Source organism: Populus alba, chromosome 7 (assembly GCF_005239225.2).
Source record: "Populus alba chromosome 7, ASM523922v2, whole genome shotgun sequence".
NCBI classification, from domain to species: Eukaryota; Viridiplantae; Streptophyta; class Magnoliopsida; order Malpighiales; family Salicaceae; genus Populus; species Populus alba.
The window spans coordinates 6,087,008-6,108,574 of record NC_133290.1 but is presented as its reverse complement, the minus strand read 5'-3'; the positions used below and the strand labels follow the sequence as shown (position 1 = coordinate 6,108,574).

At 36.5% G+C, this 21,567-nt stretch overlaps 1 protein-coding gene across 2 annotated transcripts; it reads right to left on the bottom strand.

Moving 5' to 3' along the window:
• Positions 1–7,694: 7,694 nt before the first annotated feature.
• On the bottom strand, positions 7,695–19,171 carry LOC118047896 (uncharacterized). Of its 2 annotated transcripts, none has more exons than XM_035057327.2 (9): positions 18,996–19,171; positions 15,407–18,875; positions 12,724–14,496; positions 12,407–12,642; positions 12,186–12,330; positions 10,311–10,509; positions 9,894–10,229; positions 9,096–9,784; positions 7,695–8,816 (listed from the first exon to the last, which is right to left on the bottom strand). In XM_035057327.2, exons 2-9 carry the CDS (start codon positions 18,674–18,676, stop codon positions 8,163–8,165), a joined length of 7,302 nt encoding a protein of 2,433 aa, XP_034913218.1. In that variant the 5' UTR covers positions 18,677–18,875; positions 18,996–19,171; the 3' UTR covers positions 7,695–8,162. The 2 variants fall into 2 exon arrangements, with proteins under 2 accessions (XP_034913218.1, XP_073266492.1); XM_073410391.1 differs by having other exon boundaries at positions 12,745–14,496.
• Between the last annotated feature and the right edge of the window lie 2,396 nt (positions 19,172–21,567).

The window sequence follows — 21,567 nt, the reverse complement described above, 5'->3', positions numbered from 1 at the left end:
AAACATCAAAAATCCAAAAAAAAAATTTAATATATTTGCATCATTTTTAGATTTTTTAGTATTGTCTCAAAAGAATTTAAATTTTTAAAGGTTTTTAGAATGCGTTCGACTTTTAACGTGTTATATTTTAAAATCACCGATTTTTCTCATTTGAGTAGATGTTGATAAGAAAAATAAAAAAAAAATCAAAATTTACAAAAAAAAGAAGTTGAGAGACCAAGTTTGGAAACCTAATAATATTTTTACCTATAAATACTGGTCTTCAACACACACAAGGAAGGGGGTAATTTTGAAAGAAAAATACAAAAAAAAAGGGGGGATGACCTAACCCTAAACCTATCTAACCAAACAGTCGCCCCCCTCCCCGGTTTGATTTTTCTGACCCAAAACTAACCGAACTCTGCCCTTCTTCTCCCTGACTGAAGCTCCCCCTCACTTTTCCCTTCCCTAGCCGAAACCAGAGAAGCAAAGCCAACCAACAAAAAAAAGTCGTCGTCCCTATTCATTGTCCTCTTAGACCAACCTCCATTGTTTCCCCATTTCCTTTCGCCTTCAGCATCAGCATCTCTTCTCACCGCAGAGTACAGTGACACCGCCTTCAAGCTATAGCCGTCAGCAACATCTATAGCCTTTGCCCCATCACTTTCCCTTTTCTTCTTGCTCTCTTGGCCAGCCGCCGTTCTTCCCTCTCTCGATTAACCCAGCTTCAACAGTGCCCATATATTAGCCTCTAGCAGCACACGCATAGAGGTCGCTGCTCACCCTTTCAACCAGCTAGACCCGCTAAAAGCCTAGTCAGCGATGACCCCTTGGTCTTGTCACCACTTAAAACAGAGAAGATTGGGAAAGAAAAAGAAACGAACAGATCTGCCCAAAACAAAGAAGAAGAGAAAGAAGAACAGATTGAAAAACAAAGAATAAAATTAAAATCAACAACCTTTTGTGTTTTCATTTGTTTTGCCAGTCACCACCGGTGTAGGGAGATAAAAAAAGATGAAGAGGTTCCCGATCCATTGGTTTTTGTTGCCATTATCGGCGGCGGTGCGTGACTGCCACTGTTCCAGCACTGTTCTTGCGACTCCAGAAGGCTTCCCAGCACTATTATGGATTTTTTGGGGTCTATTTTGTAATTTTTAAGTTGTTTGATGTAATTCTTTTGTTTAGTTGTTAAGTTTTTACATAGTGTTTATGCCAAAAAGAAAAGAAAAGAAAAGAAACAAAAATATAGTAAAAGTGAATGTGTGTGTTTGTGTTTATATTTGTATTTGTTTTATGGATTTGTTTTATTTTTTTATGATAAATTCTCAAAGGCAAAAGAAGAATTTAATATTTTGATTGGCTCTTGATAAAGAATGATAAACTTATATGTAAGTCGTATTTTTAATATTTGATGAAAAGATAAAATTTTTACAACTTCTTTAATACATCAAATTATGTAGCAGTTTACCTCAGATAGGGTGCGTTAAGGGTGCTAATACCTTCCCTAACCACAACCAGTCCCTTACACGTAAATCTCTGACAAGACCAGTAAACCCGGGTTTCCTAGTAGCCTTCAATTAACTACTAGGTGGCAACTCCCAACGAACCAATCAAATCAAGCAACGAGACAATGAAAAATCACCAACAAATCACCGTGCGGGTGACGTGCGATAGGACACAAAAAAATTGCATAGAAAATATTGTGATGCATAAAAAAAATTTACTCATAAAATATTTGTCCACGTAACTTTAGCAACTTAAGGTGTGCTTAGTATTGCAGTTGCTGTTGTGGTTATGGTTTGAAAAAAGTTGTTTTATAAAAAAGTACTTTTAGTTAAAGTCGGTTTGTAAAAAAATATGTTTGGTTAAAACTGTGGTTGAAATTGAGATTATAAAATAATTTGAATATATATATATATATATATATATATATATATATATATATTGATGATTTTTAATTTAAATATTGTAGATTTAACTATTGCTATTAAATCATGAAATAAATAATACTTTATATAAAATATTTTTTATTATTCCATTAAACTATCTACACTTCCATCACGTATGAAATACATAAGACAAGGACTACAACTCTTTTGATTTCTAAAGCACGCAACAACATCAAGTAAAATATAATCAGGGACAAAATTAGGATTGCAATTAAATTCTGCAAATGCTACGTTATCAAGCGATCTCTGTCTAATTTATGTAGTATTATTGAATAATGTTCAACACTAATTTTTCGAATAAAACACAATTAAAAAATAAAAAATAATTTTTATTTTTTATTTTACTGGGTCGGAACTGGTTCAATGCATTTTGAGCTTTGAACCGGAACCGGTCCGGCCAAAACAGTGGAGCTGGCTACACTATCCATGCTAATTAATTAGCATGAACAGTGCGCAGGAAGAAGCATTTGCTTACTTTTCTTTCCCCTGCATTTCGGACGCAAAAATGTTGTGGGACCCATGAACAAGAAACTATTTTTTTCCTTTACCAAACGGGTTGCATCTACATTTTGTTTAAAACACAGACGCAACCTCGTTACCAAACGGCCACTTAAAAAATGCAAAGTGGTGTTTGTTGGGGTAAGATTAGATAGACAGAGGTTGGGGGGAACCTAGATGTTTAGGCCGGTCCAAATGGCTAGAAGGCAAATTACCTGGCATGTGCAATGTACTCGCTAAGTGAGTGAGCGTCCACTGTCTTTGGACAGCATGTGTGCCTCACTCAGGCTTCGTACAGTAGGCTTTCATGATGTCCACAAGTTCTCTTGTCGAGATCTTTTTTATAATAGCGGTGATGTTATAATTGAATTAATGATATGTTTTTGATATACTGATTTTTTTTTCTTTTCTCACTCCTCCCTTTTGTTTTGTGTCCACTCATTCTCGTGCATTAGATCTTCTCCTCTTTTCTCTTGACCGATGGATTTGCATGCTAAATCTATTGAATAGGAAAGAATGTTCATTAAATGGGAGAAGAAGGTGAAATTTGTGCATGGTTGGAGAGAAACAAAACGCATTGCACAAGCATTTTGAAGGGCCAATCTCCTAGCTGTTAGCGCTGGCTTAATTGGCTGGAGAAAAGTTTTTTCTTTTCCTACCATTATATCTTTATTAGTCTTAATTTGGATTTAAATGAAACTCCCTATCCTTCGTCGAAAGAACAAAGTCTATTTATAAGATGTTAGGAGAAAAATTCTTGTCGCCATCAAAGGAAAAGTAAGGTCTACGATTGTTTGAAGTTGAGCTAAGAGTGATGTCAAAAAAACAATAGTTAGAAGTTCTTTTGTGGCTGTACTAAAAAAACAAAACCAAAAATTTAAAAAAAGGGCGGCCGTTTTTCGCGTTCGTGTTTTCTTTCAGACCATCCAACCGACCGCGGTTCCAAGCAGATACTTTTATGTAACTCCAAACTTCAATCGACTGTACTTTCATGTCGACATGTATACTTGGCTAAGGCTTTGTCTCGAATTGGTCTGTCGAATGAATAGTTAAAGTCAAAGAATACGAAGAAATACATCTAGTCAACTTTTCTTGAGATCTCAAGAAGATTATTATATTTTATATACGTGTCTTGTATTTATTACTCATGTAATGATAGACTAAGGCTACCTGACAATTTCTCATTTATAGTGTTTGATTAGCATTTCTCTTTTAAATTGAACCACCCTTTTATCATGTTAAGTCAACTCTCCTCTTATATATTTTTTTAATATTTTAATTCTTTATCTATTTATTTTTCTATGATTTTCAAAAGAGCATGTCCCAAATAATATTTCACATTTAGCAGTCGAATGATAATTTTCAGTGTTTGAGGGACTAACAATGTAAACAGACCAATAATATTTAAAGATGAGAGAAATACATAAAACAAAATTAATAATATATGAACCCCGAGCTCATTAGCCTACTAATAATGGGTCTCAATGTGGTTATGGTTTTTAAGATAATTAAATTGATAATCAAACAAAAAAAAATATTTTTTATATGTTTTTATATCAAGTATTGATTATAAAATAATTAATAGCTCTTTCCATGCATTAATATTTATTAATTTTTTAAACTTACTATGGTATGAGACTTGTTTAACATTGGAATAACTTATTATTATTATTATTATTATTATTATTATAAATGAATATTTATATGTTATTTAGAAAATATTTTACTTACAAAACCTATTTAGTTGGTTGCTATATAACTGGTCATGCTACTCTACGGGCAAGAGAAAACTTTTCTTGAACATAAATAAATAAATCCAAGTGGTGAGGAATTTTTTGGCATTTTTATGAAACACAGCTGATAAACCAAACTTAAAAACTCTTAAATCAACTCTTTACCTAACATGATTTCAAACTAAATCATGTGAGAATTATCTTAAAATGATCTAGCTGATTTAACAAGTGCAAAAACAAAAAACAAATCAAAAAACAAAAACAAAGTATAGATGCACCGGTGAAAAGGCAATATGAATAAGATATGACCATAGTTTGGTTTCAAAAAAAATCTCAAAATGATATTTTTAAAAAACAATAAAATATGGACACATTAGATTAACTCAAGTTAACTCGGGTAATCCACTTCACTAAATTTAATTATATCTTTTTTAATTTAATTATATTTTTTAAACAACAAATATGAAGACAAATCTAATATCAACCAAATATTGAAAGATAAAATTAAAAATAAATAATAAAAACTCTAACAAAAACCTAATTCGAGGAATAAAAAAAAAAAAAAAAAAAGACTAGCTTACCTGGACATACTTTTCTAAAAGGTTGGCGACCAGTCATCCTCCCTTTATATTTTAAAAAATAAAAAGAAACATACAACTCATTGCCTGCTAGGCACCAATTTAGAATCTGGCCATCAGTGTTGTGGTGGTTAAAAAAACAAGATGGGGTTTTTTGAGTTGAAAAATCAATTTTCACCATAAAACACCTAATAATTAGTATTAAAAACCTTCCTAAATGATTTAATAACCCTTAAATTACCCAAAGAAAATAAAAATCAACTTAATGAAAAGTCTCTAATTTGAGCCTCTTTTTTTTCCAGGCAAAATGAAGGTATAAATCTACCATCATTGAACCTTAATCATTAAATGAAACATATTGACACCAAGAACGATAATTATCTTCACCACAAAGTGGCACATCCAACAACTCTCTCTCTAAAACCCAAAGACTAAGAAAAAATATGAACTTTTATATCAAAATGAAAATTATCATAAATTTGAGATTGTTATGCCTTTTTTCCATCTTTTACATTTTAGTCCTCTGGCTCGTAATTTGATATTTCTATCATAATTTCAAACCTAAATTTTAGCTAATTATGCCATGAAAAGAATTCAATTGAACAAAAAAGTTTGAAAATAAATATAAAAAAATTGCAAGCGCATCCATTTTTTTATTTTTTGCTATATATATATTAGTAAGAAGAATATATCAGAACATCCAAGAAATTGTCAAAGACTGATTGAGAAAGATCAAAATCCCATATTAAGAAAACCCCTAATATTTAGGGTTTAACCTAGACGACACACATCGTTTAGCTACTGTTTAGCCTTTTCTTTTTAGCAGTTTTAGTTGATCAACTAATCACCTTTATACGAATGAATATGGCATTTTCGACCATCTCAGGGATTGTAACCACCACTATTTGATTTAGAAACACCCATTTTACAAATATTAATTGTACTCATCAAATGTTTACATCCCATTTTCTTCAATGAACTTAAAAACATCTTGTTCCTGATCAGCCATCACTATATTGACAGATTTTAAGGTGATTGAGTTGACACTTTCAAATGAATAGATACGAAGCTACAAGCTTCCAAATTAAGTAAAGTTGGATCCAAACAAAAAGGTATGCACCTGTTTATACTAACTTCAAGTGGTATTCAACAATGATAACACCAGAGTTGCTCCAAAAAAGCCTCAAAAGTGGATAATTTGTTCATCAATGGTTGTGATACTTATTTTGCAAAACCATGAATTTTTTTTGTGTGTTCACACTTCAAGCCTTCTCGGTGGATTCTTATCAAAGGTTAGTCATGTTTCTCTTAATATCAAAAGACCAGAAACAAGCTCCCTGGTCTCTAAAGTTTAAGAAAACCACCAAAATCTCTAAAAACCAAGTTTATTACAAAACCACTATTATAAAACTAGTATATGTACAAAGTTTACAGCTATAAAACATATCCAAAACTCTCCCATATTGATCAAATGGCCAAACATTAATAAATGAGGATCAATATTTGATTGAATACATCAAACTTCTAACTTGAAACCCTATAAATACCCCCTCAAAAATCAAGACAGGAGGAGTGAGAAATGAGAAAAGAGAGGAAAAGAAAGCTTATTCTTGGAGCTCATTAGTAATCAAGTTTATTGATTGGCATCTAAGAGCTAAAATGATATGTTAAAGAAAAAGTAAAAGATTGGGTTTTTAAAGGAAGAATGACAGTAACTATTCTGAGCTTTTGAAAGGTATAATCATTCACTTAACTTAGTTGGTGATGTCCATGAGGCACACATATATCTTGTTTTACATGCTTAATGATGTTTTTAAACTTGCTTTGGTGTTATGATGTTCTTCAGTTTTGATTATTATTTTTTTAATACATAAAAATGTTGTTTTTCTTGTTTAAATCTTGCTTTGAGTTGTTTATTGATTTTCCTAAATACTTGGATGATGTTTGTTGGATGAGTTTTGATGAAATAAAATAGTTTTGAAATCTCTCATATATGGCAGTAAGGTTTGTGATGGTTTTTTGTGTTGACTTGTGCATGTTCTTGGTTTCTAGATTTTGGATTGGTCCTATTAAAGGTTTAGAAAAACAAATTTAAATTCAAATTGCATAAATATATAAGCTGTTTTAAGTTGGAAAATTTGATATTTGAAGTCTCTTGCATGATTTTGATATTTTAATGTTATTTGTTGGTTCTGTTTTATTCAAATATGTTTGGTTATTGTTGTATGACTTGTTAAAATAAAAAAAGTATATTTTAGAGGTCAAAATAGCAGCTGTGTTTCTGGGCAATGGTTGAGTTTTCTAAGATAGTGTTCTTCATGTTCTTGAAAAGAACATTTCTTTAGCTCTAATGGTTTAGACCGGTTTTGGTGCATTTCTTTGCATTAAACACTTTATTGGACTTGATTTTTTAATAATTTATGATTCATTTGCAAAAAATTGCAAGGAAATTTATTTGAAGTATTATTTAATATCAAGTTTATTTTAAACAAAATCTCAATGATAATTGAAGACATTTCACCTTTCTAGTTCAATCATTAACCTAGAAAACTAGGTTTGATCATCATAGCAAACTTGTCATGGTAACTAATAAAATAGAAATATCATCAGATCATAGTAAACAAAGAACAAAAAAACAATGCAACCTATTTTAAGTATGACGGATTAGAAATGCCAATATCTTTCCTTTATGCAACTAGTTTCTTGTCTAAAATTTCTAAAAAACTAGTTAAAATTCTTAATAACTATAATATTATACGGTAACTCTCTTGTTAAACCAAAAATCTTCCATAACAGCAAGGAGAGGAGGGCAGACCATTTAGTTCAATTCTAAAGCAAAATGAAGGATTAATAATTAACCAAACAAATAACCAGTGAAAGGATTTTATTTAAATCACGTATGAACTTAATTGTAATCAAAGTTGTAATCGAAGTGATACTGCGAAAAAACGACAGGAAGTCGGAACATTCCCAAAGCCTCGTATTTATCATGAGTGGAAAAAGAATATCTATCTGGTGGATTACTAATATTTTAAGACATCAATCCGAAGATATTACAATTGGGTTGGTGAAATCCAACAAAGACGAATGACAACAGAAATGGACCGAACCCAACTAATACGCAAGATCTTGAAATAATAGCACCAAGCCTACTGATACACTAGACCTCCCTCTTCGTCTTAAGAACCCCAAAAAAAAAAAAAAAAAAAACCCAAGAAGCTATTGTCAACCCGTTGGGCAACAACACATTAGATAGACAGACATGTATATCAATCAATTTATGAACCCTCGTAAAATCCAAAACTCATCCATTCCCTACCATAGATTCTGCCCAATGGTAAGCCAAAATTTTCATTCTCGAGAGATGCTTTCTATCCCCGAAGCTTTCAGCTTGTAAAATCCAGGAAAATCAACTTCGATGTTCCTCATGATGTTGTTGATGTCCCATTTGTAGTCTGTTTAGCTACATAAATCTGCTTCGTTTTTGAAGAGGGGTAGTTCTTTTCTGTACCCAAAGAATGATTCCTTCCATGGTATGCCATTCTGCGATGAGACCATTCACCTCCGGAACTATTCTTCTGCGAGCCTCCACCTCCACGCTGATTATTATTCCCAGAGTTATTGTAATGCTTGGCAGATTTATTCTTCTGGTGAAAAGGCTGTGTCTTCAAAGCAGAGCTGGAGTTCTTGTCACTACCATTGCTAACACTGCCATTCTGCATAACATCTGTCTTGCCAGCCTCTGGAATAGTGCTTGCCAATGAGCTCTTACCACCAAAGCTCTGAGTTGAAGCCCCCATGCTGGTGGCACTGGAGTCTACCAACCCTAGTTCATCTGGTAACTGGCTGACAGTGGCATCAGTTGTTGTAGGGAAGTTCCGTCTATTGTCAGAAGGAGCAGGTGTTTGAGACTCAGAGAACCCGTTGGCAGCTAATGGTTTGTCAACAGGAAGGGTATGGTTAAACTGAGATGGAAGCACACCTTCTGCTTGTTGCAATGGCATTGACACAGGAAGAGATTGAAGAGGGGATGGAGGAACATGAGGCCAGCGAGCTTGGACTGACATGTCAGGAGATGACTGGGCAAAACAATTTAATCAAAATGTTAGGTTATGTTTAATAAAACAGCAATATAACACGATAAGCAAATATGGAAGAAACCATTAATCAAACTTCAAGCAATTGAAGTCAAACCAATTTTGGTCCAAACCAAGCTATTCAAAAATCCTAAATGTGTAACAGAGAGCTTCCATTTGATTAGACAGTTTTTGGCAAAAAGAAAGGAAAACAATAGGATGTAACCATCATTTTGGCAACCAAATAGTTCTAGGCTTCCACTCCATGGATCAAATGTCTACCTGGAAAGGAGAAACATCAAACATAGCCATGGGCGGGGCCATTGACAAAAGTGGAGAACCAGGAGCAAGATGCTGGATAGTAGGCATGTTGGTCGGGTTGCGCTGTGCTGAAACCATATTCATGTCATTCATGTCCCCTTCAACACCCATGGCAGAAGATGCAGGGTGATGCTTCCAATCAGGTTGTTTTCCTGATGGGATATATGTGGTACCCATATAACTCAAGCCAACTTGTCCAAACTGTCCCACTGGTGCAAAATGATTGTAGACAACCATGTGAGGTGGACCTTGAACCCCTGGGATGCTCCCAGGTGGACTAATGAAAGGGCCAGTGAAACCAGCTGGAGGACCATAGAATGAGTCTACACCAGAATGCTGTTGCCAGGCCCCCGGTGGACCAGAAACTGATGCTTTACTTTTCTGGGACTGTGATTGAGTAGATGCTGATTCATCATGTGGCCCAAAAGCAAAGATAGGTCCTCCCAACATGGGATTCATCTCATAGAAGGGAAAATGAGAAGGTGGAGCTCCAGGGACATGCGAAAGCATCTGACTTGCAGAATTCTGTGGACTTGGCAAAGATGGCCATAAGGAAATCGGAGTCTCCACTGAAAGGTCAGCCGGAAGAGTCACAGTAAGAGACTCTTCAGCTCTTGATTGACTTGCTAATTGCTGATCAGAAGAAGCACCTGCCAAATATTATAAAAGAGAGCTCTAATACAGCTTTAAAAAAATACTCTTACATAGGAACAGATATATAAGGCTCCCAACAAATGTTGCAGAAAAAAAAATCAGTACCCGCTGATATGCTATCAAGATCAGCACTTCCAAAATTTTTGGAGTCTGAACCGGAGACAGGGCTCGCACCCAGCACATTCCCACCAATCTCATCACTACTAATGGCTGCAACAGCAACAGCTGAAGCAGCTGCTTCTGCTTCAGCTTCACAATCTTCCAAGTGAGAAAAAGATTCATTGGAGTGTTTCTCTTTTTCAAAGAAAAGAGAGCGATCATTTTCAGCTGAAGAGAGATTATGAGAAATATGAATGTCTGATCGACATGGACCAGGGGGGCCAATCCCGTGGGTAACTGGGATGCTGTTAGAAGGAAGAATTGAAGGAGATGTAACAGCACCTGAATATAAAGGAACAGCAAAAATTTCAAAATAAGGCTAATAATAATTCTAAGATCATACACGAGAAAGTAAATGCCCACCGAATTGAATTTTCTCCCCTGCAAGCAATGAATTGATTGGACTAACAGCAGAAGAAAATGACTTGTCCTTGCTCAAAAGGGAAGATGAGGGCAAGCTGGGGTCACTAACTGAGTTAGTTGGATCACCAACAGATGAATGTGAATCAAATTGCACAGGCTTCATAGCCTCATCAAGTTGAGTCTGTGTTAGTGCCATAACCTATCAGATACAATTCATCAATTTCAGTTATCAATTGCAGATTTACCAAATGGTCACAGATGATTAATAACAATGAAATCATTGCAAAAATATGAAAAGAGGCATCAGACCAGTTATTTAAGAGAAAAACTAGATTATGGACCTTCAGACTGTAACACAGAACCCACTTGAAACAATTAAACAAATGTTTTCAACTTGCTTATTCTAATGACCTAGCAGCACCTTTTCTGCAGTTTATCTGCATGGTCGACACTAAGAGATAGATCTATTTGCCTATCAACAGAAGTTTCTCTACCAAAATCTAAGAGAAAAACTTCTCACTAGCATGAGTTGAAATTGATATCGGCAGACAATGCACATCTTTAATGGCACTAGATCTCCCTGGTGATGTAAAATGCTTTGATGGCACATCATACATCAGAGCTTTGCAGAGAGAATAAATCAGTATGCAGTTAGAAAACAGTAGTAATAAAACAAGACAGGAGCCCATATGTGCTTCCACTAAAACGGTGGAGCATGCTGAAATGTGGTCTCAAACGGAGGAAAGAAGTAGAGCAAAAAGATTGCTTTAGTTTAATTTGAGAAAGAAATACAGCAAAAAATGAATGGAAGGTTCACTAGAAGTTTCCCTGTTGGATTCACCGAAATGTTCCTTTCAAACGAGGTGAGAGTGAGACTTCCAGGGTAAAGTGGCAAACTGATGCAGCCTGGGAACTTAAGCAACAGCAGGTTTGTAATTTCAGTGAACTTCCTGCAAAGAGATATTTTCTAGCTATATAGGAAATGTAAAGTATCTTCTAATTAGGACTATTTAAGTTTCTCTTTCTTAGTTAAAATAGGAATATTTGTATTTCTTATTTATCAGTCCAAATCTGATTAGGATTAGGAATAACTCAAGCATGCATGCATGCATATATATATTTATATATATATGCTTGTAGTGTCAGTTATTATATGATGAAATTATCATGACTACAACACACTTTGGTTTGTTATTGATAGTGGGGTCCTTTCATTGTGTTAGAATCTATTACTGTGAAGCTAGTAGTTTTCTACCTTTCTTATATATTAACTTTCAGACCTTTGTTTTCAGTTTCTAAACCCCTAGATCCTACACGCTAACCCTATAAGCTACCATCTTCAACCTTTCTCTAAAATTGTCCTGCTTTGTAAGCATTTTAAAGGTAAATATATTTTCCTCTGAACTTTCTGCCCACTTTCTCTACACGAACAAGCAAAATAAATTAAATAGAAATTTTATTATCCTCCTTTCCCTCTCATCCCCTTCCCTTCCTTCTTCAAAAAAAAAAAAAGTTGCATTGATTCTAAGGGCTTGAAGACGAGCAAGTGTGGTAGGACTGGACAGACGCTAAAATCATTAAGCCAGACCTTGAAATAAGGATGATTTTTTGCAGTAAACTCTGCACCAAACTTCAAAAGAGATTAGAATGACCCAGCAACCCAAAATCGATGAATGAAACATAAAAAGAAACAGCCACTACACTAAAGAGGAACAACTTCAAGTAATCACCAAGACTTCCATCATGTTTTTTCAGTGAAATCAAAGGATTCGTATTCATGCAAAATGATAGAACCAACCCATGAGGAGCATTAAAATATCATGGCACTTTGAACGCTGTAATTGGCAAAATGATGGTAAGAGCTGTTGACCATACCTGTTGGTTAATTCTTGAACTAACCCAAGAGTGCAAAGACGTTTGGGCAGTTTCCAGAACATTGTTCTTGCCATCAAAAATTAAACCCGGAGCAAGGTTCTTTCCACCACCAGACACCACGGTCAAGGAGCTTGTCTGGAAGGACCTGCAGAAGAACATATGAGACTTGCAAGTCTGTCTATATATGTTTGGCTACATAAAATTCTTGAAAGAGTATATACTTGACAGCCTGAGCATCAGTTTTCATAGCAGGAGTTCCAATTGGAGGCAATGGTTGGGACACTATGGGTGCATTGAATCCAGCTGAGACTTCAATGCTTGCCAAGCCATTCCCCTGAGGAGCCACAAAATCAGAGCAAATGCTGTTTGATGCCTCTCCACCAACTGGTGCATAATTGTTATTTGAGATGGAAGACACAGTAACGCTTTGCACATAAGAACGAGGTTTCCGTGCCATCTAATATCAACAAACTGAAGTAATTAAGCAACAAGTTTTTTATGCAACAAATGCTAATTCAAAGTAAAACTGCAATAGAACCTTTGAAACCCTAGACTTTGCCTTGATTTCTTTCTCTCTCTGTTCTCGTCGATCATTCAGCATTTGCCTCTTTGACCTCACCTCAATGAAATCATCATCATCGCTAGGTGCTTCTATGCCAGGTTGCTCAAATACACGCACGATTCCACTTTGCAAAGGAGCATCTACATCCTCTCTGGAGTGAGAGATGTTCTGGATCTTTCTCAAAGATTCTTTTCCAGCTCCCTTTTCAACCCTGCTTCGAGAATCTATCTCCCGTGAACTTACTGGCCTTGAAATTGAGCCCTCTGATTCAAATGGCTGTTTTGGTTGTCTATTTGCAACAATCATCCTCCTAGACCCACTTCTAGCTCCAGCACGCCCAAAACTGATTTTAGACTTATCATCAACCTCTGGTCCAGCAGATTGCTTCCTATCAGAATTTTCCCGAACTCGAAATTCAGTTCGCAGACGTCGAGGTTTCCTCTGAAATCCACTAGAATCTGAGCGAGAAACTTCAGAAGCCTGAAATGATGATCTTGAGCCAGAAGTTTTTGCAGTGAAGGCATACCTTCTCCCTCTCCCACCTGATATTAGGCCTGGACCCTTTGAAACTCCTAAATATTTTTCTTTGGAAACCGATAGAGATGATAGTTCACCAGTTTGAGACTGGCCTTCCAATTCTTGAGCAGGTACATTTTTTAAATTCTTCACAAATGAATTTTCTCCTTGAAAACTTGATTCAGTGCTAGAATTGCTATCACCACTGTGAGACCGATCTCCTTTGCCCTGGTGTATTTTTATAGTGCTATCAGATCTTTCTCTCAGTGGCAAGGAATTTCCTTCTTTCACAGCCATATGAGATAGATCCATGTGTCGTGGGAGAAGGCCTTGTTGGTTATCCATTGAAATTGATGAAACATCAGCTTTCACAGTATCTTGACCAGGTTGAATAGGTACAGCACCTCCAACATTCTGATTGAAAGGAAAATTACTTGGATTACTGGGCCGGACCAAGGACATTGACTGAGGATTCAAAGGCAAAACCCCCTGTGAAATGGGAGGTGTATACCTCAGCTGACCAAACTGAAAGAGAGGAGGCTGTGATGGGTGCATGTGAGTGAGGGATGGGCCAACTGGGGCATGGAGATGAAGAGGCATCTGTATAGAACCAATCTGTATGGCTGGAACTGGGGAAGGTATCAGAGAAGGACCAGAAAATAGCCCAAACTGAAGCTTAACAGGTACCTCTGGCAGATTATTAACAGACAGAATACTAGACATGACAGTCTGACCAGATGAAGATTGGATTTGGGGCTGAATGGACAATCCATGACTAGTAGGAGCATCACAATGATCCTTAAGCTCAGGTGATGCTGAAGTTTGAGAAGCATTTTTGGACTGAATTGCCATGTCTTGAATTGCCTTCTCTGTTTCCTGGAAGATTCTTGAAGAATTATCGACATTCACTTGAGTAGAACCATCCACTTGAAGGGTTTGCCCATCACTGCACATTGTATCAATAGATCCCTGTTCTTCTGAAGGTTGGGGTATCACAAATTTGGTTTCTTCATTACTTGAACTTCTTTCAAACCCATCATTGGGCATCCCAACCTCAACACCCTCATTGAAGCCCAAGACCAAGTTGTCAATCATGTCAGGTGCGCCTTTATCGTCTAAATGCATGTCTTCAAAATCTTGAGTCAGGTTAATATTTTCATCTTCTCCATCATGCACTTCATCTTCTTCCCCATAGCCATCATCATCCTCATCATATTCTTCTTGCTCCTGCAACTGTATCATAATATTTTATTTTTTGGATAAATCAAAGGTGAGTAATTAAAAAGGAACAGTCAGTAATCGAGATGTTCAAGTGACAAAAACCAGCTACAATGGGAAAATACAAGAGATCTTAGGCTGTTCCTAAAACCAAATAAAAAAACAGCCAAAACAAGAAGCAGAAAGGCAGTCTACATACTGACTAACAGAAAGATGATGGACGGTGGCAAATTCAGGAAAACTTATTAAAGCAACATTCACACAACAGTCTATCCAAGATTCAGTAACCCATAAATAAAAACCTTGAGGCAAAAGTCTTTTAGACATGGATGCATATCCAACAAGTCGGAGATTGAAGCATCAACATTTAAGAAGCTAGAACTACAGGTCACAAGGTGAGATTGCAAAACAAAGCAGAACCACAGAAACAAAAACACAAGAATCACCAAGCATTAAACACCACAAGTGAATGTGGAGATTTGATGATTAGGAAGATGTTTATACTAAAGAAACCCTTCTTGTTAATGCCCGTGCCATTGCATGTTCCATTGAAACTTTCACCCACCCCTACCCCCACCCTCTACTCCCAAAAAGAATCTTTATTTGAATTACCATAACCCAGCACAAAAAAGATTAGTAAAGTAACAAGAACCACATAGCAAGGTCATGAGCTCATTCAGTCCAACCACAACAATCACATTAACTTCCTTAGGCAGCAATTTTATGTAACAAAACCTATCACTCCAGAGACACTGGTTTATTGCAAGACCTTAAGCAAACAAAATTAAGTATAAATAGAATCAACAAATATAATACCCCTGGACACAAAAACAATAACTATGGCAGCAAACTCAAGAAAAACTTATTAAGGAAGGACTTCCAAAGAAAATCTCAAACAATACTAGTTTATTTTTGGAAAATATACCAGCAACTGTTCATCGTCCTCAACAGCCCATTCCTCGTCGTCCCCATTGGAGATAATACTTGAGCCACTCATCATATTCTCTTTCTCAGCTTCAGTATGCAAGGCTGCAGATTCATTTTCTGGACCCAACAAGGCAACATCTTTGCCTTCACCAGCTGATAACATTGGAGAATCTCCAGATTCATCCAAATCATCATGAGAGAGATGAACCGGAGAATCAGGGGGGCTTGAAACAGAGAGTGAAGACTGTGAGTCACACCTTGTGTTCCTATTCAGTTTCTGCACCTCAGTCTCGGTATTCTCTTCCTGGGAAATTATTTCAGCTCGTCCAAGGTTCTGTTGATAACTGCTATCATACCTTGGCTGCATGGTAGATTCATTTCTAGCTCCATGATTGTACCGCATCTCATTCTCTGGAAAGGTTGAGGGACCAGGACGTTCATTCTCACCTCTATAAGGGTTTCTGTGCAATGAAGCCATAGATGGAGGGGGTAGAACACGAGGCTGCCTCATGGGATACCGTGACCTTCCAAATGAATAGAGCCCATCTGCCTCGTGGTTTTGATACATTCTTTCATGGTATTGAGGATAAGGATTGCCCTGACTAAGACCATGCCCCCATGCACTATCAGCAAAGTTCTCTTGAAGCTCAGGTTCAATCTCTGAGTTTCTACTAAAATAATCTCCATCCCCTGAAATATTCCACCTTTGACTTCTAATTTGTTGACTAAGATCATCCACATGAGGATCAGTAATCCTTCCTTTATGATAAGGCCTAGAGGGCATTAATCCAGGTCCTCCATAGAACTCTTTCCTAGAAAATGCTCTCCCTCCAACGGATGCATCTCGCCTAGGACTAGGGTGACCATTCTCCTGGTCTTGTGGAACAAATGCTGCACTGTTCTCATTGTCAAATACATCTCTCTTCCATGAATTCACAGGTTTTCCTCTATCTAAAAAAGCTGAAGAGCCATCTCTAGAAAAGTGAGGCCTAGAACCCATCTCAAATGGTCTATTCACTACTGAGGAATCAGAAGATACTGAAGCTGTGATGCTCTCCACCATCCTTTCACTTTCTTCCCAATCACCAACATCTATCGCCCTGGAAACATCTTTTTCTGTCACCATCCGTGTCATTTTCTCATCTGCAACACCAGAAGAAATGTCATTGCCACTCTTTTCTGCTTCAGCTTGCCTCTTTGCAATTTTTTTTTCCAATTCTAAGAGTTTCTGCCTTGCACCTTGTTTCCTCCTCTCCTCCTCCATAAACATTCTCTGTTTCTCCTCCTCTCTAGCTATCCGGTGTTCTTCTGCCCTTTGGATGGCTTCCAGTCGCTCTTGTTCAGCTCTCCATTCAGCTTCTTTAGCTTCTTCTTCCAACCTTCTCTGCATTTCTTCTTGTTCCCTAGCTAGCCTCATTCTCTCCTCTTCTTCTCTACGAGCTAGCTCCATAGCCCTTTCCTGCTCTTCAACTACCCGCTGCCGTTCCAGTTCCTGCATCTTCTGAACTCTCTCAAGTTCAGCCTCAAAAGATTCCCGAACAGGATCATGGAAATCAGTCTGTTTAAGCACATCCTTCTTCTTCTTAACCAAACTGATAAGCCCCCCGGAGAAGGGATCCCGTCCATCAAAACCAGAAATTCCAAAATCCTTCAAGAAAGGGTCCTCTAGATAAGGTTTTTCACTCTTTGAAAAGGGGCGTTTCTCCTTACCAAAATTCAGTATGGGGTCATTAACTGAAAGCCCTTTACCACCCACAGAAAATGATGATTTGGCAACTGAGTTATTCTGGTACGAATCACTCCTGAATCTGTTGTATTGTTCACTTCCATAACGATCTCGAGTATTCCGTTCAGGCCCTCGATTGCCAATAGAATCGATAGTATTGCTCCAGGGCTGTCTCCCTCCTTGGCCATAACCCACATCCCTACTTTCAGCATTGTCCTGAGAACTGTCCCGGAAAGCTGAAGGGATGTACTTATTCTCCTTGACTGTTTCTCTGTTCAGACTAGGTGGTCTTACACCAATACTGTTTCTTTCATTTCCAGCCTCTTGGGTAGGGAGTCTATCTTTTGTAAGAGGTGAAGAAACTCTCCATGAGTTTCCTTCCCTTCCCTCCCTGCTTAATGTTCTGACATCTCTTCCATAAGTGTCAACCTTAGTGACTTCACTGGAAAAAATCTTTCCAGCTTCATTGTCACGCTGTCCTCGCCTGTCAAAAAGATTGTGAGCTGGTTTCTGTGGTAAAACACTTGGTCTTGGAAAATCAAAATCCCTCTCCCAGTAAGCCTCATTCTTCGAAAAACCATGATCTCTCCCTCTGTCAGTCAAACCATGCCCTGTGTCCCGCTCATCATCCGCCCAATCTGACCTAGGATTCAACCGAACTAATGGCAAAGGACCCAACAAGTACTCTTGCTGTTTCCGCTCTTTCTCGGATATAACAGAACGACCCAACCGTCGGTTGTCACCACTGTACTCATCCAATCCATTACCCAAATTATTCCTTGCCTGCATTTGGGGACGCATATCAACAACCCTACTCAAACTAGATCCATCCCTCTGCCCATTACCTAACTCCTCACTCAACACCTGCTTCTGTTTCTGACTCAAACCATCCTTCTGCTTCTTTTCTGGCCCAGACACAGCAGGCAAAGTTGCCTTCAATGAAGGAAAATCCTCACCCCTCAAAACCACAGCTTTCTCCACCACTGAATAACTCCATCGACCACCAGAAGCAGCAGCCGGACCCACTGACCTCACAGAAGGCGGCATATACACACTACCACTGCTCGCTTTATTAACCCCATTACCCACATTACCCCCTCCCAGATCACCACCATCGTAATTATTTACATTATCAACTCCATTATTATTACCACTAACATCCAACCCTTCTTTCTCCTGCACAGCAATTGCAGCAGGTTTACTCCACCCCATACCAGCAGAACTAGGCCGAGGCCCATTTCCAGGACCACCACTACCATGCCCGCCACCAGATCCCAATGAATCAAACCTTTCATGCTCTTTACGCAAGGATGGCAAATTCAAGGGGGGTGGAACAGAAAGTTTCGGCCCAGCAGCTTTTTGCGAGCTACGTGGCCTCGAAAGCACCACCATTCCTCCTCCACCTCCTCCTCCAGCCCCACCAGGCCGCCCCCGACCCTGCCCATAATTATACTGATTATTATGGTGATATTGCTGTTGCTGGCCATAAGATTTATTCAAATTCACAGATACAAACTTAGACCCGACTCCAGGATTGGCCATTTCACGGTCCGACCCAAGATTACAAGGAGGATTCTGATTCAGATCCCCGCCAAAGCATCAAATACAAAAAAGCAACAAAACCCTAACCCTAAAGAGTTCCTCTTCTTTATTCCAATTGAAGCAGATCTCACAGTATCAATTAAAGAATTAGACTCCGCAAAATCAAACCCTAGAGAGTGAATCGATAGGCTCCGTAATCCTGATCGAGTAAGGACAATGAAACACAATTAGTGAAATTAATCAGCTACCAACAACAATAACGATCTCAGTGTAATTAGGGTTTGAAGAAATGGGAGCAGGTGTATGATAAGGGGATTACCTCCGGGGGCGTAAGTTAGAAACGGCAAGGATATCGTGCGCCGCGGGAGACAAGAGTTAGAGAGAAGTTTTTTCTTAAAAGTGAAGACTACTGTAAGGCAGGAAAGAGAGAGAGACAGCAACCGAGAGAACAATGAAATGAAGCTGAAGCAGTGCGCACGGGAGTGAAATTAAGGAAAGTTTGTTTTTTATTATTAGTTATATGTTTTGTTTTCTTATAGTTGGTTAATTTATGTTTGTGTCTGAGTTTTTTGTGTCTTTTTATGTCTTAGCGGACCTAAGTTCAGTTCTTTGCATCTTAGTCCCTGTAGCAGCAACCGGTTCTTTTCTTGGCTCCCATCGAGCTAAACAAACAAGAGTTGCTTTCCTCGTTTTTCTTCGTACTGAATTTTGCCTTCACTCTTCCCTCCTTTTGTTGTCATTATCATACTGATTTTAACTTTCTTCTATTGCTATTGTTGGCAATTTTTTTCCATAAAAAAAATGTTATTTTATTAATCTTGGGTTGTAAGGATATTCTATTTAAAAAAATAAATGGGATATATATATATATATATATATGTTTAAATTGGATGATGATCTTGGTGCTAATATAGGTAATTTGTTATAATACTAATAAATGTGATGATGAGAATGGTTTTGATCATAAGAAGAGAAGATAGATGATGATTTTCTAGTTATAGTAAATAGTTATTATTTGGTGCAATGTATCTTTCTTCTAATTATGAATCCCAAAACTTTCTAGACTCCGATCCTAACACTTCTTCTGGCTCAATATTATATTTTATGGGCAAATTACTGTAACTCCTGCTACTGTACATCCAGACTCATTGTTGTGTGGATTTTCATGGTGCTTTTCTTTTCATCACAAAACTTTATTTTTATTGCACTCATGTAGAATCAAATTGAAGGTCAGTTTAAGTAAATTTGTTAGGAAATGATAAAATTGAAAGACAAGGTACTAATGGGAAAAAAATGAAAAAATTGGTAGCTTTTTCAAGTTTTTGGTGAGTTTTTTATTGTAATTCTCATACTTTCCAAATTATAAATATCATGTTGCTTTTATTTTTAATTTTTCAAAAAAAATTCATTTTTTGTCCAAAACTTTATTTTTCAATCCATGATTTAAGAGAAGATAGAAAAAAGTCATCATATCCTAATGATGGAGAGAAAATCATTGTCGACATCGATTTTGACTACTAAAATAGTTGATCTTAGTGTTAACGGGTTCCATTTGATGAGAAGAATTCCACCTATGTATTTTTTTTCACCTTCAAATTGCCTAAAAAAACATATATGAGCTTGGGAAATTTTTTTTATTTTGGGCTGATTTTAGGTTTTTACACAATATTTTGAAGTTATGGATGAGTTTATCAAGTTATATAGAGTGTGTTATAGGTATTTTGGGTAAAAACAATGAATTGAAAATCGAATTTTTGAGCAAAAAATACATTAAAGCCAATTTTTTGGCAACCATTAATCATCGAAAACTAAGCCTATTGTTGTACTTTAATATTTAGAAAAGGGAATAGACGATGCATCTACTACATAGGCCGAGCACGTGGGCAACCCAACACCTCTAACCTGTTTATTTTTTTTTATTTAATGTATTTTTAACTCCTTAAAAAAATACATTATTTCATCATTTCTTTTTTTTTTTTAAGTTTTTCTATTTGACTTGAAAAAAAAATCTCTTTTTGTTATTAAATATTAAAAAAATTAGTTGTTTTTTTTTATTTCAATCCTACACGTAACCTCTATTTTAATTTTTAATTTTTAATTTTATTTGATATAAAAAAAGTCTCACATGCTTGATTGACGTATAATTACATAAAAAATAATTTTGGGAATAATTTTTTTAAAAATCCAATAAGGTGCATTACCCAAATTATAAATTTGGCAGGTTAATCTCGGATAATTCAGAATTTTTTTTGTCATCTTTTAAATTGAATGTTTTTATTGCCTATTTGGTATTCAACCTTTTTTTTATTTAATGTAAAAAAAATGCATTAAAAGAACATGTATATTGATTTTTTTGTTGAAAAAAAAAATATACCCATAATAAAGCATGGGTAAAATGTGTTGCTATGTTGGGTTGTCAAGAAGTTTTTTATGATCATATCATTAACACATGTTTATATACTCTAAACAAACTGATATCTTTATCTTATTCACTAATCTTTGATAGGTTGTTCTTATATTTTTCAATTCAAATGGCTTATAGTAGTGGCCAGCGCTTGATATATCGTGAGCAACAATTTTTTTCTTTATCGTCCCTTTTTATCAAAATCTTGAGGTATCCTTAAAATGCGTCTAAGAAATAGAGAAGTTCATCTACTAATTTTAGAAGAAAGCCATCCTTCGACCATACTTCGTTAAGTCAATAAAGTTTTTGTATAGTCTTTACTTCTAATTAGCTTTCTTTATCCAAAGTATATTCTCCAACTAGTTTTGATATCCCTTTCCTCAATAAATATCACCATCAACAACTTCTCTAGTTTTTCTTCTAGTTCCTTCTTTCTTTTTTTAATGAACAATTTCTATAAAGATCACCAAAACCCATTTTCCTTTCA

Excerpts from the sequence above, each read along its gene's own strand:
- LOC118047896 (XM_035057327.2), bottom strand. The coding sequence starts at position 18,676 with ATGGCCAATCCTGGAGTCGGGTCTAAGTTTGTATCTGTGAATTTGAAT. Across the intron at positions 10,510-12,185 it reads GTTCAAGAATTAACCAACAG|GTTATGGCACTAACACAGAC; the intron begins GTATGGTCAACA and ends TGTATCTGATAG. Across the intron at positions 8,817-9,095 it reads TTGATGTTTCTCCTTTCCAG|TCATCTCCTGACATGTCAGT; the intron begins GTAGACATTTGA and ends TGTTTTGCCCAG.